Here is a 17,206-nt window from a genome sequence, read left to right on the forward strand (position 1 = left end):
TAACTTTGGTAATAAGCTTTAGTGTAAAACGTTTTTTTTCCGATCTAGACATGTGTCCCCTTAGAATAAAATTGACCTTCGTTTAAGATTAAAAGCTTTGAAATATATGAAAGTATTCCCGCAAAAATTTATAATTGCAAGAATAAATATATCCAGTGTCCCCTGAAAAATTTCTCCATCTGCCTACTCACGCACCTCTTGTTTTTGGCAAGACTCAAGTGTGATAACCCGGGTCAAATTTTGAGCATTTTTCGAAAATCAGGCCAAGTCCCGATTTTGAGTCCGAATTAAGCCGAAACTTACTATCCCGGATGCAGTCAACTTGGGTGACGACTAATCCACTACAGGTCAGATCCCTAAACGATCATAATTTGTTGGTGCACATAGTAGTTGCAAACTTAAATAACGACCGGCTTATCACATGCCCCTGAAAAAATCATAATTTATTGATGAACATAGTAGTAATATTTTGCCTTATAAACTAAACACAAGTAATGTTTTACCTTATAAACTGAACAGATTTCCTAAAAATTAATAATTGCAAGAATAAATAGATATGGTGTCTCCTGGAAAATTTCTGCATCCGCCTACTCACACACCTCTTATTTTTAGCAAGACTCGAATGTGATAATGCGGGTCAAATTTTGAGCATTTTTCGAAAATCAGGTCAAGTCCCGATTTTGAGTCCGAAATAAATCCAAGTCTACTATCCCGGACACAGTTAACTTGGGTGATGACTGGCCCAACAAAGGGCAGACCCCTAAACGATCATAATTTGTCGGTGCACATAGTAGTTGCGAACTTGGATAACGACTAACTCATCACAAGCCCCTAAAAAATTATAATTTATTGATACATATAGCAGTAATATTTTATCTCATAAATTGAACAGATGTCCTAAATTTACTCAGGGACCGGGGTATTACATCTAACCTAAGACATGTTGTTAAATGTTTTCAATGAACTGTGATGACATGTGGGTTAGACAATCTAACGAACATGGAGTGTGCATTATTATTAGCCTAAGTGCCCGTTTGGGAAATGTTAAAATAAGTAACTTATAACTTAAAATGAATAAGTAATTTATAAGTGATAAGTAAATAAATACTTGTAACTTATATAAGTGTTTGGATAATTTCACTTATAAGTCAGAATTTTTTTAATTTAATAAATCAAAATAAATAATTTTTAAATATAATCATATTATTTCATGAATTTTAGATTAGATTAACATTTGAAAATATAATTTTTAAAATTAAAGTTAATAAAAACGCAAAAAATTAAAATAAGTTGACAAAATATACGTCATTATTAACATTCAAATTATCAGCTTATAAGTTAAAAATCCGAATTATAAGTTAGATACACAAACCGTCCTCGATAAGTTTTTACCGGCTTATAACTAAAGCTTCGACAAGCCCAGTGACCTTTTTCTTGGTTTCAAACTTTCAATCATTGTTGTGGACCCACTTGAGGGTGCACCATTTCAGAGCCCATTGGGGGTCAGTGGGTCAGTTAGAGCATGTGCAGCGCGGGGCTGTTTTGCATCTCGAAACGCGCGAAATGACCCTTTCATCAGATAAAGGCACTCGACAGCATTGTGGGAAATAAAAAAACTAGCCCAGTCCCTCTTCCCGGGTTTGGACAGTTCAATTTTTTAATATATTTTTTATTCACCTTTTGTTAAAACTGTGCAGTTCAACGAGAATCGTTAAATTGTAACGTTTAAATTTTATGTTTTCTTATATGTTGTTTTCAATTTCATGTTTTTTAATAATATAATGCATTTTAATTACGGGTCATATTTTTTATTATACTGACATTTTTTAAAAAAATAATTACTTTAATTTTATTATTAAATTTTTTATACTGATAAATTAAAATTAAAATCAAATAATAAAAATAATTATTAAATATATAATATAATAATAGTACAAGAGTGCTACACAAATGTGGGAAGTGGGCTTAATATTGGATAGATTGGGGTCTCCTTTTTTATGGGGTTATTTCGGATGACGCGGCGGGGAATGCGTAAGTGTCCCGGGAGAGTTGACCCCAAGGGCCGTGGATGCTCTTACAACTTACAAGACATAACTGTCGTTTCCGTTGGACTTCGAGAATCCAAGTGGGAGATTCCAGTCGAAAAATGAGGGTAATAGTTTTTTTTTAAAGGAATTATAATAGTTTCTAAAAATGTATAATATTAATGAGACCCTCAAATAAAAGTTTGAGATGCACATTATTTAATAAATATTGTATATATTCCAAATTTAAAAGTTCATTAAAAAAATTAATATTTACTCATTTCAACTGTCAAAAAAATTATTCATTCGTTCAACTCTTTATTAAGTTGTATGTGACGAGAGTAAACTATTAACCTTTTGTTCCATGAATTTAAGGAACCGCCAACGGTGATATAAAAATTCAAATTTGGGTTAAATTATCCTAGATTATGTCTCAAATTCAAATGGTGATCCAAATTTGGACTGATAAATAATATTGGTCCAAATTTGGATCACCATTATTCACTGATACAAATTTATTATTTATATAATTTTAGTTTATTAGATTTAAAATTGATTTGTGATTAAGTAACGAATGTTAATGTTATTTTATATGTTGATTAATGAAATAAATGTATTTTTAGTTAATTGAGTATATAAATCTAATAATTTTTTACGTGTATTAAAAGAAATTATTATTTTTAAACAATTTATTAGAGATAATATTGTGAACCACAATTTGCGATTAATACATACAAAACATGCGAATAACAGAAAGACAATAAAAGGATATGAAAGAAGAAGTTCTCGAGTCCAGCGTATAACTGTCTCCTTAAAACTATTACGGCCCTCACCGAATGTGTGAGTCGTTAGCCTCCCAGGATAAAACGAGAAAACGGTGTTGTTGCACGAACAGCGCCTTCAGCGAACAAGAACGGAGCAAGAAACTATCACCGGAAGATAGTAGGGTTTTTTGTTTAGCAGGCGATTGTGTGTTATATTTCGAATGAATAATGAACCTTAAACTTGATACGATAATATATAGGCTCGAGGGAAACGTGTGCGCTACTTCACGCGTAATTAAATAAATCGCGTTAATTAATAATCAAATCCGTAATTGAATCAGATTATTATTATGCCAAATCAATTATAATAATTCGTAATCAAAAAACGAATTAAGAATTTAAGAGCCCAAGCCCAGTGGAAATTAAAATTAGCAAAACTAGTCCGTAATTATTCGGGTCGTGTCCGCACGTCTCACACGCGAGCAAGCTCGAAGGCTTTACAAGTCTCGGATTACCCCTCGAAAGCCCAAGATTTGCACCCCTCTGCGCGCACGTAGGTGTTGGAGCAATACATAAGTAACATATTTGAATATTACATAAGTGTTTTACTATATAAAGCTATACATTCTCCTTTGCAAATTCAATATGGGACTTTCATTTTTCTACACAAATTTTCACAACTAAGAGACTAACTTTGGATGATCATATCCCATCCATCTCTTAATCATTTTGAGTAATTCAAAGTACCTCGGAAAGCTCTCTCGGAGGAGATAACATTCCAAGTGTCACTCGTCGCGCGCACGCGACATTCGTTCACTTAAACTATGGCTCAAATTGACTTGACAATGTGGGACTACTACCCACATTTTCCGACAAATATAAATAGGTTCACGTTTAAACATTAAATTTAATAATAAAGATTTTAAATACGATATGTGTGTATTATAATATGTAAAAGATAATTTGTATCATGTTGTTAGATTTATGAGAATTTTGAATCAGAATTTGGATCAGTTGATAATTCAAATTTGAATTTTTGGATTTAAAATATGGGAGATGGCCTTAGTTATCACTCATATCAAAATTTATCCTAAATGGATACTTAGCCCTAATAAAAATCTATATTATATTTATAGACGAAACATTAAAAGTTTGGTAGTTGGTCGGTCGGTACTTAATGAAATTACTTAATTACCCTTAAATATTAAAATATATTTAATTAATGAGATTACTTAATTACCCTTAAATATTAAAGAATATTCCATTATTTTATATTAATAATTATCTTTTCATCAGTCCACGCATGTACGTAACATTGATCTTTGTCACTGAAGCAGAGAGAAGAGCGAACTAAAAAAAACTAAACGTCAATAACTATACTGTCGTGTAAAGTAAATCAATAACTAATGTGATAGTAACATGCTATTCTACATTTTATACTCCTATACCATCTATACTTATATTATATTATTATACTATTATATAATAAATAAAATATTACAAAATTCTAATAGTTACAAAATTATCCTTAATATTTTTTATTATATATCATTTAAACTATCACCTATACTATCTATCGATCTATTTATCTATACTATATTATAATTGACAAAACATTAAACGTTTGATTGGTCGTTTGGTTGGTCGGTCGGTCGATCTATTTTTTAATTCTAAATGATATTGAAGTCAATTTCCTCTACGAAATTTAAATTCTAATTCATATCGAACTCTATATAATTGTAATTAATATTAAACGAACGAATTTAAGAATTCAGTTCAAGTTAAGTTTTTATAAAAAAATATATATAATTATATAAAGTCTATGCATCACACTTTTAATTCATATTGAGGTTAACTTTTTCCAACCAATTTAAATTTTAATTAATATCAAACTCTATATTAATCTAATCGATATTTAAGTTAACCTCTTATACTAATTTATATTATAATATATATTGATATTTATAATTTTAAAAAATTATATAATTATATAAAAAACCCGTGCGATTTAAGCTAGTATATAATAACTAAAAAACCTAATTTTTGTGATTTGACTGTCCAAAATATCTAAATGCGCGGAACGTCTAAAATAACCGTCAAATACACATATTATATGCGCATTCACCGTTTTCTAAAATGATCTTCGAACTGATCTCCATTACTATCGTCAGAATTAGAACCTTTCCTTCTCAGACTTACTTATTTCTTACATATCATATTTTTTCCCTATCTATCCAACACCCAATCTGATAAAATATCTATAAATCAACACCTTCCCCCTGAACCCTCTCAACAACTTTTTACGAACTGACATTTGGTGAAAATTTGGCGAACATGTTCCACGTGCACATTACAAAGGCATATTTTTAACAAGAATGTTATTCAACTATATTGCTTGATCTTTGAGTTGCCGATATCTTGACTTAAAACATTTTTCATAAAATAATTTATTCAACTCCAAGTTTTTTCACTTTTCTCTGAGTTATGATCATGGCTTGATCTTCTTCCAGAGTTTATTCCTTAGCTTGAATTTGTTTACAGAAAAATACTTCAGTCTAATCTTCTAGCCTTTTTACAGACTCAAATAATACAATACAAAATACAAAGTTGATTATCAAACAACTAAGTCTCAGGGTTGTCAATGTGACTTAGTCTTGTTATTATACATACATGTTTTGCACTCCTTTTCCACGTATAAGATTTTAAACAAGAATGTTATTCTTACAAATACGCCAAATGCAATATCTCATTTTAGGAGGTATTGGTAGTTTTCACAGTCTCTTCCAGCCCTTTAACACCACCTCTTCTTCATGATTGCAGTGTCTCTCGTACCAATAATGATAACCCGATTTTGCTGTGTAATGTCCATCAACTGTATGCATCCAAGTTACTCGATCATGAATATGATTTCGTGATATTCTTGTTTTCAGAATGCAATCAACATCAGCTCCATGAAATGTTTGTTGTATTTTAGTCATGTCCCGTATTTATTACCTTATCACCTTTGTTGCTGTATATATGATGGTTCTCTACTTGATAATCAGCCTTGCCCGTCAGTCATTAATCAGAAAAGACGTTAATGCTACGGCCATCTCCTAGAACCCACTTAAAACCTTTATGATGTACCAATAATATTATTAGTCTATATTTTTAGGAGATGATCTTCTTTGCTTAATTAGCCAACCCCCTCAAATGGGATTGTTGTCCTTTATTTATACTAAGTCCCAAATGGGCTCAATCCTTACAATCTGGGCCTTCTTGGGCTTTACATAATGTATTGTGATTATTCTAACTATAATTCCTTTGGGCCGTCTTGTTCTGGTCCAACATTAGTCCCCCTCCTTGCTTTGCGCGATATCTTTAGATTTGCGTTTTCGTGCTCTCCACCCTTGCGCTTTGAATTCCGAGTTTTTTGTCTTGATACCTGAATAAAGTTAGTGACCGGACAGGATAATGAAATGAATGGAAAAATTAGTGAAAAAATGAACGAACGAAGCAAAAGAAAAATAAGAAATAACTGTTAATTCGAGATAGGAGTCAAATGTGTGTGTCCGAAAAGAGAAAGGAATTAAACGTAATGCCTTTTTTTTTCTTTTTTTTGAAGGTATATATCCGCTCATGTGTGTTTTTGAATTTATTTTTCCAGGTTTTTTTTTTGTTTTTGCAGGTTTCCAGGCTAACCTCTTCGACTTCCTCTCCAGGTATCTAAAAGGGGATTGCAGCGCGTTCTGGGCTCGCACTGTAAGTCATCTACTCTCTCTCTCTATTCCTTTTCCTTTTTATCTGCGGGTCGGTCGTGTTTATAGTTTACCGATTTATAATGGCCGACTTTCCTTCGTCGTCGTCGTCGCATAGTGCCACCAACCGGGACCCCGGGAAGCGACCGTTAGAGGAGGGTGACGAGGAGTCTGTTTTGAACTTGGATAATCTAGAGATCCCGGACCTAGGTCAGTGTGGATCCTTTGATTTCTTAGGAAGCGATGAGTTTTTGAGGGGGGTGCCTCCAGGTCCTATGCCCTCTCCGCCCTTAAGTCCTCGTACCCTGGAACTTAGGAATAGAACGGTCGAGGAAAGTCTTCGACTAGGTAGGATCGAATTTGAGAGCAAACCTAGTTTGAACTATCTTAGTTATTACATCACCGTCGACCCCCCTGCGAGTAAGTTGGAGAAGTACATCGACCTGTCTAACGGCTACCGTTACCGAGTGCCGACAGCAGATGAGAGGGTTTGGATGATGCCCGAGTTCGGGATGCATGGGGTTGCGATGATAATGTTTCAGTTTGGTCTTCGTTTGCCCATGCATCCGTTCTTCCTGACGATGTATGAGGCTATCGGTTGTGGTTTAGGGCAGCTGACACCAAATTCTGTTGCTCAGTTAAGTGGTTTCGTGGCGCTGTGCTGTGATAAGGGTCGATCACCGACTTTGAAATTGTTTTTCTCTATTTATGGTGTGCGGTACTATGGTGGCCAAGTATATTTCGACTCCCGACATCGACGGATGAAGATTGTTAGTGTTAGGTCATCGAATTCTGGTTATCACTCGCAATGGTTGTACGTTGGGGGTCCTGACTTGGAATTTGTAAAGCCTTGCGGGAAAGTTAGCCAGGGCATGATTGATTATTTAAATAACATGGAGAAGCACGATACTGCCTACTTCGATGAGTTTCATGGGTCGAGGACATGGTATACGCACTTAGATTTGAAGGACTCTGGATTCTTAGGGATGCACGATTGTAAGGGGGATGTATTAATTGTTATTGCCCTTATTTTGCTTATGTACTTAGTTTTTGTACTTGTCATTGTCGGCTCTTGCTTATTTTAATTTTCGTAAGTGCTTATATATAGGATGGCTGACTTATGGTTTTGTTTGTTTCTTTGTAGTGGAAGGCGCCTCACTTAAAAAGGTTTTAGACGGCGGGATTCGAGGAGGAATGGACAAGGCGATGATGTTGTTATTGCAGCGTGCTGCGAGGAAGCCTGCTGATGCGGCCAGGGCTGGACCGTCGGGGGTTCCTCATTCAGTTTCAATTGAATTGCTTGATGACCAGGGAAACAAGGTAATTGAAGACAATGAGAGGGTTGTTTCAGATCTTGTCCGCGTGGAGGGCAACCCTCGAAAGCGGTTTCGGAGGGAGGATGATGAAGTGGTTGTTGGAGGCCGGGGGGTCGGGTTCGAGGGTGTGAACAAAGATGTGGCCACTGCCGGGGAAAGGGTTTATGGGAAGACCGTCGACCCTCGGTCGAAGAAAGAGGTGATGAGGGTCGAGATTCAGCCCACGGAGCGATGGACGGGGGGATCAACTGTGCCCTTGAGGGCACTTAACCTCTTTAACTTACCTCAGGACTTGGTTGCTTATGATGGGAGGAAGCGTGAGGACCTTGTTGATCGATGTAAGAGCCGGGCTGGGAGGGTACGTTCATTCCCTTCTCTTTCTTTTTAATGTGCATGTTTCTTTGTTTTCATGTTCGGTCATGGTCGTTTATAGTCATAGTTGCCGACCCTGTTTTCATGTCCCCCCCCCCTTTTTTTTTGTTTTGCAGTTTCTTTCCGATTTTATGCATATACTGGAGGATTACAAGGCTGATGTTGATGGTGAGGCTTGTTCCAAGCTCGAAGCTGAAGTTGCTGCCTTGAAGGGGGAAAAGAAGAAGATTGCGGTGGGTTTTGCGGAACTCGAGCACAGGGTGGCTGATTTGACTAAGGCAAATTCCGCGCTGTCGAAAAAGGTTGCTGAGATGGAGGCTGCAGAGCAGGTGTCGAGTGGGAGGATACAGGAGCTCGAGGGTCGACTGCTCGAGGTGGAGAGGGAGCTTGAAGAGGAAAAAGGCAAGCGCCAAGGCTTGCTTCGACAGGTCGAAGGAATGGATGGCTCCTACAAGTTGATTGTGAAAGAAAATGCGGACTTGAAGACAGAGGTAGAGAAAGCCGTTGAAGATATCGCTGGTGCTCTGGGCGACGGTTATGGACGATGCCTTCGGCGGATGGAAGAGGCTGGTTTTGCCGTCGAGGGTCATGCCTTTGATGACTATCTTCGTGACCTGGCATCGAAGGGTGATAACGCTTGAAGGCAGGGTATGCCCTGTGATTTTTGTAATTGAATTTGAACATTTTTTAAGTGTTTAAGAGCTTTATTGATACCAGCATCATGGAAGTCCCAGAACTTGAGAAGTGTAGTAATCACTGTGGTCCTGGATTTGTAAGAAGTATAAGGTATGCGATCCATTGTTTAAACTTATTTCTACGATGTAATCAGTTACGTATTGGCTGGTTTTGCTATCTATTTGTCTCGAGTTTGAAACATTAAGTCGTTTGTTAGCTTCGTAGTCGAGTGTTTACATTATGAGAGAGATTTAATTGCCCGGACCGTCGTCGTGAAGTGGTTGTATAAACACTTGTTTAGAAATGAATGATTATTTTTAGTTAAGGAGCGAAGGAAGTGAAAGTCTGTGCTTTTTCCAAGTTAAAGAAATTTGTTCATCGTAACCTCGTAGCGACCCCTATTATATCGAGGGTTTGTTTTTGAAATGGCATTTTACTGCCTCAAGATAACAAGTTACAACTGAGATTAAATTACTGATAGAACTTTTTGAGGTGAATTCCATTCCAAGCATTTTTGATGGGTTTCCCGTCGAGGTGCGCAAGCTCATAGGTCCCCGAGCTTACAAGTCTCGAGATCCGATAAGGGCCTTCCCAAGCTGGTTTGAATTTTCCTGAGACAGTGGGTTGTGACGCTGCGGAATCTCTTAAGACAAGGTCGTTAACCTTGAAGTCTTTGGGTTTGACTTTTTTGTTGAAGTACCTTGCAGTTTTTTCTTGTTGGGCAACCATCTGCATTCGGGCTTCTTCCCTTGTTTCTTCTAACAGATCATTGTGAAGGCGGAGTCCGACGAGAGATAGAGCGGGATCGAATACGTCGATCCGTGGTGAGCTGAGACTTATCTCGACAGGTATGACAGCGTCGACTCCATATGCAAGTCGGAAGGGAGTTTCGCCCGTCGCACTTCGGGGAGTCGTCCTATACGACCACAATACATTCGGTAGTTCGTCGACCCAACATCGGGGTACTTCTTCAATTCTTTTCTTCAGGCCTTGTAGGATGGTTCTATTTGTTACCTCTGCTAGTCCATTTGCTTGGGGGTATGCTACAGATGCTTTGATGTGCTGGACTTTTAATTCGAGCAGAGCCTCCTCAAATTGTTTTCCTACAAACTGAGTGCCGTTATCAGAAACTAAGATTCTTGGATGTATTGGCACTGATTCTTGGATTTTGGAAAGGGACCCACAATGTCTATTCCCCATTGGAGAAAGGGGCATGGGCTGAGAATAGAGTTCAGCTCAGTTGTGGGTCGACGGTTTACATTTCCGTGCAGCTGACATGCTTGACATTTCTTGACGTAATCTTCACAATCTTTCCGGATTGTAGGCCAGAACAGGCCTTGTCGGATAACTTTGAGGGCTAATGTTTTTCCTCCTAGGTGTTCTCCACAGATTCCCGTATGTATTTCCACGATCGCTTGGAGAGCCTCTTCTGGAGACAAGCAACGGAGCAGAGGCTCAGAGAGGGCACGTCGGTATAACTCCGAACCCACAACACAGTAGTTCCTGGCTTTGAACATGAGAGTGCGGGCTTCGGACTTATGCTCAGGCAACTTGTTGTCAATAATGTACTCAAGGAAGGGTTGGCGCCAATCGAACCTAGCCTGGATTTGATTGACTGATATGTCGTCGATAAAGGGGGTTTCCAAAATGTCGACGTATGTTGGGCTGAGATTAGTGGGGAGACAGGAAGAGGCTAGTTTAGCTAGAGAGTCTGCCCACTGGTTTTCCTCCCTGTCGACGTTTGACATTTTCCATGAAGGGAATTTGCTAAGAAGCTCTTGTGTTCTTGTTAAATATCGGGCCATCCTTTCATTATGCGTCTTAAATTCGCCACTTATTTGTTTGCAAACCAACTGAGAATCCCCAAATATGTCAATGACCTCTGCTTCGAGATCGGATGCGAGTTTTAGACCGGCAATGAGTGCCTCGTACTCGGCCACGTTGTTTGTGGCGGAGAACCCGAACTTGAGAGCCTGCTGAATTTTGAATCCCCCTGGGCTGATTAATATGACCCCTGCTCCTCCAGAGCCGGACGTCGAGGAACCATCAACGAACAGAAGCCACGAACGAGACTGGTCCTCTTCAGGTTTGTGCGTCTTGGATTGGAACTGGCATTCGGCGACGAAATCTGAGAGAACTTGGGCCTTGATCGCCGTTCGAGGTTTATACTCGATGTAGAACTGGCTTAACTCGATGGTCCAAGCTACGAGCCTGCCTGTTATGTCGGGCTTGTGCAGGATTCTTTTCAGAGGGAGATTGGTCAGGACATGGATTTCCCTCGCTTGAAAATAATGGCGTAGCTTACGACTCGCGACAACGAGAGCGTATACGAGTTTCTCGACTTGAGGGTACCTTGTTTCCGCGTCTCGTAGTGAGTGGCTGATGTAATATACAGGAATATCTTTTCCCTCATCGACACGGACCAATACTGCCGCGACCGTTTCGTCGGAAGCTGAGAGATATACCCGTAGCGGCTCACCTGTTAAGGGTCGTGTTAAAACTGGAGGATTTGTCAAAAACATCTTTAGCTCTGTGAAATTCTTTTCACAGTCTTCGTTCCATTCAAACTGCGATGACCTGGAAGCTTTTTTCATTGCAGAGAAAAACGGTAGGCATCTCTTTGAAGATTGAGGAATGAACCTTCGAAGTGCGGCTATACACCCTGTGAGTTTTTGTAAGTCTTTAATGGATCTTGGTTTGCTCATTTCTAGGATGGCTTTTGTCTGAGCTGGATCGGCCTCGATGCCTTTCTGGGTAACAAGGAATCCCAAAAATTTACCTGCAGTAAGGCCGGATGAACACTTTGCCGGGTTCAGTCGCATGTTATTTGCCCTTGCATTGGTGAACGTTTCTCGAAGGTCTGTCACGTGGTCGGAGGTAGCTTTTGACTTTGTGATCATGTCATCGACATATATTAGCATGTTTCTTCCTATCTGCGAAGAGAATATTTTATCCATTGTCTGCTGAAAAGTAGCACCCGCGTTGATTAATCCGAAGGACATTACTTTGTATCCAAAGACCCCTCTATGAGTGATGAAAGCAGTTTGTTGCCAGTCATGGGAATCCATCTTAATTTGATTATACCCCGAAAAGGCGTCCATAAAGGACAGGAGTTCGTTTCCCGCTGTGGCGTCGATGAGTTGGTCGATATTGGGCAAAAGGGTAAAAATCTTTAGGGCACGCCCTATTCACATCTGAATAATCAATGCACATTCTCCACTTCCCATTGTTTTTCTTAACCAGAACTACGTTTGATATCCACGTGGGGAATTGCACGGGCTCGATGAAACCGGCGTCGAGGAGTCTGTCGACCTCTTGGTCGATGGCTGCTCTTTTCTCGGCCGAGAATATACGTTGTTTCTGGCGCACAGGTCTGGTGTCTTTACTGATGTGCAGCGAGTGTCGAGCAGTGGTCTCTGGGATGCCAGGCATGTCTCTCGGGACCCAAGCGAAAATGTCGGAGAATTCCCGAATGAGTTTTGTGATATCTCTTTTGAGATCTGATGAGAGGTTTTTGCCAATTCTTGTTGTTTTATCTGGGTTTCCTTCAAATACTTCTATATCTTCTGTTTCTTCGAGAGGGGAGCATGAATTGCTTGTGGATGAGTCAACCAATTCTCTTGGGTCGATATCTAGTACTTGATTGACTTCTAGCTCTTCCTCTGTCTTTTTTCTTGGAGAAACGGTGGTTAGATAGCATTGTCTTGCTGTTACTTGATCACCAATCATTTCTCCCACGCCGAAATCTGTGGGAAACTTCATTTTCAAGTGGGAGATAGATGTTATAGCTCGGAGCGCGGTGATCGTTGTTCGTCCCAAAATGGCGTTGAAGCTTGAGGAAGCGCTAATCACATGGAATTTGACCATTTTCCAAATCTGACAGGGAGGGGAACCGAAAAGCACTGGCATATCGATGGTTCCTACAACGTGAACCTCATTGCCTGTGAACCCGTATAGCGGGGTTCGGGAGTTTTCGAGTCTTCGATCTCCTATGTCCATTCGGGAAAAAGCATGGTGATATAACACGTCGACGGAGCTACCATTATCGACCAACATTTTCTTAACCGTATTGTTTCCCACACGTGTTGTGATGACGAGAGCATCTTGATGACCTTCGATGAGACCGGGACGATAATCGTCATCCGAGAAAGAGATGACCAGGGAGGGATTCACTCGAGGGCGTTTAGCTGTCGAGGGATTGATATTAAAGACTTCTCGAGCATAAATCTTGCGAGAGTTGTGGGAGAGACCCCCGGCGGCTACGCCGCCAAAAATAACGTCGATTACACGGTCGTTTTCGCCTCGATGCTGACGTCTGGGTTCATCATCGTGTTGCACATAGTGGACTAGTTGCCCTCGACGAATTTTTCCTTCGATGAGATTGCTTAATTGAAAACATTGCTCTGTTGTATGGCCGGTATCTTCATGATATTCACAATATCTGGAGATTGGGGGTCTTCCTGGTTTCATGGGTCTTGGAGGGCGATAGTCCGGTTCCGTTTTTAACACCGCCAAAATTGTCATTTTCTCAGTATTGAGTTTCGTGAACTCTTTTTCAGATCGATTGTGGGGTTGCCAATCCCTTTCTCTTCTATCCCTCGGGGGGAGGTCCGATGTGCGAGGCGGGGGCGACCTACGTCGCTCTCGACGCCTTTCCCTCGCAGGGGATCGTGGACTGTAGCTTCGGCGTCGTTCGTACTTTGACGACCTCCGTGGAGATTGTATACAGCTTACCGCTTCTTGAAGCATCATGCGGTGTTCTATAATCTGGAACGCAGCCTGTAGTGTTTTCGGCCTTTTTTCAAAGATCTCTTCTAAAAGGAGGCCATGCCTAGACTTATCGATGCCCGCTGTCAGGAAATTGACAGCCATCTGTTCTATTAAGTCTGGAATTTCCGCTATTTCTTCCCTGAACCGGGTTAGAAAACTCCTGAGACTTTCGCCGGAGCGTTGATGCATTGTCATCAAGGATGCAGTAACTTTGATTCCTTTGTAGTTGCTGGAAAATCGGGCTTGAAACTTGCTTTTCAGGGTTGTCCACGAGTCGATTGACCGAGGTGGCAAGTTACTGTTGTTATTCCTAGAGGACTAACAATGAGATTTACAGAAGGGGGGGGGTTGAATGTAAATCTCAAAACTTTTTCAAGTTTTGAGAAGTTTATTAAAGCAGTGTGTTCTAGATGAACAAGTGTATGAATTGCTTTGAGCTAATGCAGACAGATATATATTCAAACACAAAATGTAAAGAACACAACACACTTTAAAAACTTTTCTGGTGGATTTGTTGTTCCACCAGAGATGGTATATTAGAAAATCTGTGTTCAACAATGTTGATCACAGCTGCATCCTAGTACAAACTAGATGAATTTTCTCTCAAGATATTTCTTAACAGCTCTGGAAAATCTCTCTCTAATTACTAGCTTCTTCTTGGTTTATATATATTACCAAGTGTACAAGTGAAAAACAATATAAAATTACAATAGTAAAATAAGTTCTTCACTTGCTTCTTTTCCTGTTCACTCAAGTACTTTGTTGACTATTGCAACTTTGTACTAAAGAAGAACGGCTGCTTTTTCTGTTGATCCTGAAATTCGGCTACCACATCTCAGGTTTTCTCTGTCAACCCACGTGCCTCTGTTTGTAGGTACAACTACCACTTATCAACGGCTAATTAGCAGAACATCCGTTGAAGCTTTCATCCGTTGATGACTTCATCCGTTGAAGGATGTTATCCGTTGAAGCTTTCATCCGTTGATGCTCTCATCCGTTGAAGGATGTTATCCGTTGAAGCTTTAGAGACATCCGTTGAAGCTTAGCTTCTCATCCGTTGAAGGTCTTTAAGTCATCCGTTGATACCACTTCATTTATACAAAATTACAAGGCATGAAATATTTACAATTGGCATTCCTATCTGCATATCATCTAGTAGTCAACATGACTCATAGTTTCTCTCAACTTCTAAGAATTACAATTTTAAATACAGAGACTGAAATATGCTACAATACTAGACTTATTTCTAAGTAAAGCTACACCATCAACGGATAGCCAAAGTGGTCTTATCCGTTGAGGCTACAGACACTAAATTTCTACTTAAGTGTTTTGTTAAACATATCATCAAACTAATGCACATATATTCCTAACAATCTCCCCCTATTTATGTCTATAAGAACTGTAGGCATAAATTCAGGGTTAACTTGATGATAACAAAACACTTAACAAATATTTGAATTGAAACTAAGTAGAAATATAAAAAGTGCTGCAAAAGTGTATGTACTAGGAGGTAATTGAAGATTTACAGTATTTCCAAGGGTGCTCCTCTAGCATGAGCAAATCATCATTTTCTTCTTTGTTCCCTGGTTTTCTTTCCTAGCCCTTTGTCATTTTCCTCAATTTGGAGTTGGAGTTGTCTGAAGAATTCAGCTTCATCTTCATCACTGATATCCAACTTAGATTGCATTTCCTTGAGAGTTTCATTGCTGGCAATCTTGAGTTGGTCTTCAAGTCTGAAAAATCTTCTGACTCCTTTGTCATCTCTAAATTCCATCAACCAATGAGGTGATTTGTGAATTTTAGTTCCCCTTTCTTGTATGAGTAAGGTTCTGGGCAAAGCATTTGGTTCCCTCCAAGTCTTCCTTATGTTGGCAATCTTGTTGAGAATTTCAGTCTTGGCTGTTCTGGTAAAGCCAGAATCCTTTTTGATGGCTGAAAAGACTCTGATCAAGGTAGAGTAGCCTTCATTTAGAATCCTGTAGAGAGGCCATGTTCTTTCCCCAGCTCCCTTATATCTGAACACCAATCTCTCTGGTAGCTGTCTGTAGGCAGCTATTCCCCTTACTTCCTCCAGCTCATCCAGATAGAGATTAATGTCTGAAGCTTCTTTTATGTCACAGATGTGAACATAATCATCTTTAGAAATGGGTGGCTTAGGGTTAGGTTTTTGTTTTTGAGTGAATTTCTTAGAGGTTAGGGGAGGTGTAGATTTAGATTTTCTTTTCTGTTTCTTTGGTAGTGGTAGAGTGGTTAAAAAGGTAGGCAATGTGATGTTGTCCCAATCAATAGGTTCCTCTTTTGGAATGATTGGTTCACCATGGATATTTATAGAGGGATCAGCAACAAAAGGTTCAGGTATGGAAGGTAGTGGTTTAGATATAGATTTGGTATCTTCAGGGTTATCTTCACTCCTTCTGTGTGCCTTGGCCTTTCTTCTGTTTCCCTTCTGCCATTCCTCTCTTTCCTCCATATTTTCACCAAATATGCTCCCAAGAACCTCATCTAAGTTAGCAATCTTTTCTTCACCCCTGACTTCAATTCCTTTCATTTCTTCAACTTGGCTTGACTTTAGCTGTTTTTCAAGCTTTGCTTGTGCTCTTTTGTCAGCCTTGAGTTTTACAGCTTCTTTCTTCAACCTTCTGGTTTCTTCCCTTTTAGCCTTTAGAAATTTGGGATGTCCTTGCATCACACAGATACTCTTTCCCTCTCTATAGATAAAGGCCATGTTCATTCTCTCACCCTTGTCCTTGGTCTCCTTCTTCTTTATGATGCTTACACTTAGAACTTTGTCTCCATCAGGTTTTGGAAGAGGAAAGTCTACTTCCTTTATCTGAGCAAAGTCTAGGGGATTCTTTGTGGAGTCCATACTGGATCTAGTGTTAGGCTTTAGAACCATAGGTTTTAAATTCTTGAAAGAAGTCTCTCCAACCTTATTTCTCCCTACTGGCTTGAGCTCCATGTTGATTGGTTCAATCTTTGTGCTAAATTTCACAGATGTTGATTTATTTTGTGTAGAACCAAACACCAATTGTAACCTTTCATCAATTTTCCTCCATTGTTCTTTCATTTGTATTTCAGCTGCTGCTAGCTGAATCAAATCAATTCCATCAGGTTTTCCCTTGATTTGAATGATTGGAGAGGTAGTGATGGCAGGAACTAGCACTTTAGATATCTGAATCTTTGTAGAGGGCTCTCCTTCCCCTTCCCTTTTATTCTCCCCCTTTTTGTTATCATCAAGGAGAGGGGTCAAGCCTTGTGCTTTTGCCAGCTGCATTAGGAGATTGGTTTGAGATTGTTGGTTGAGAAGAAGGGTGGCCACAGAGTCTTCAATTCCTTGAACTCTGTCTTCCAACTTGGCCAGCCTTTGTTCAGTAATTGATTCCTTTTTCAATCTCGAAACCAAGTCCTGCAAAGTACCATAGGGCATGACTGAATCCAATTTTTCTGAAGTGAAGGATTTCAAGTCAGCAATATCTTTCCTGAGATCATCTAGACTCATATTTTGCTTTACTTTCTGCAACTTCATGAGATGCAGTGAGTCCAGGTGA

The 17,206-nt window shown here is 39.4% G+C and overlaps 1 protein-coding gene across 1 annotated transcript; it reads left to right on the top strand.

Moving 5' to 3' along the window:
* Window positions 1-6,452: 6,452 nt before the first annotated feature.
* LOC141708008 (uncharacterized) lies at window positions 6,453-8,854 on the top strand. Its single transcript, XM_074511478.1, has 3 exons — window positions 6,453-6,529; window positions 7,670-8,199; window positions 8,330-8,854. Exons 2-3 carry the CDS (start codon window positions 7,720-7,722, stop codon window positions 8,852-8,854), a joined length of 1,005 nt encoding a protein of 334 aa, XP_074367579.1. The 5' UTR covers window positions 6,453-6,529; window positions 7,670-7,719.
* Window positions 8,855-17,206: the final 8,352 nt, after the last annotated feature.

Source organism: Apium graveolens, chromosome 2 (assembly GCF_009905375.1).
Source record: "Apium graveolens cultivar Ventura chromosome 2, ASM990537v1, whole genome shotgun sequence".
In the NCBI taxonomy this organism is placed as follows: domain Eukaryota; kingdom Viridiplantae; phylum Streptophyta; class Magnoliopsida; order Apiales; family Apiaceae; genus Apium; species Apium graveolens.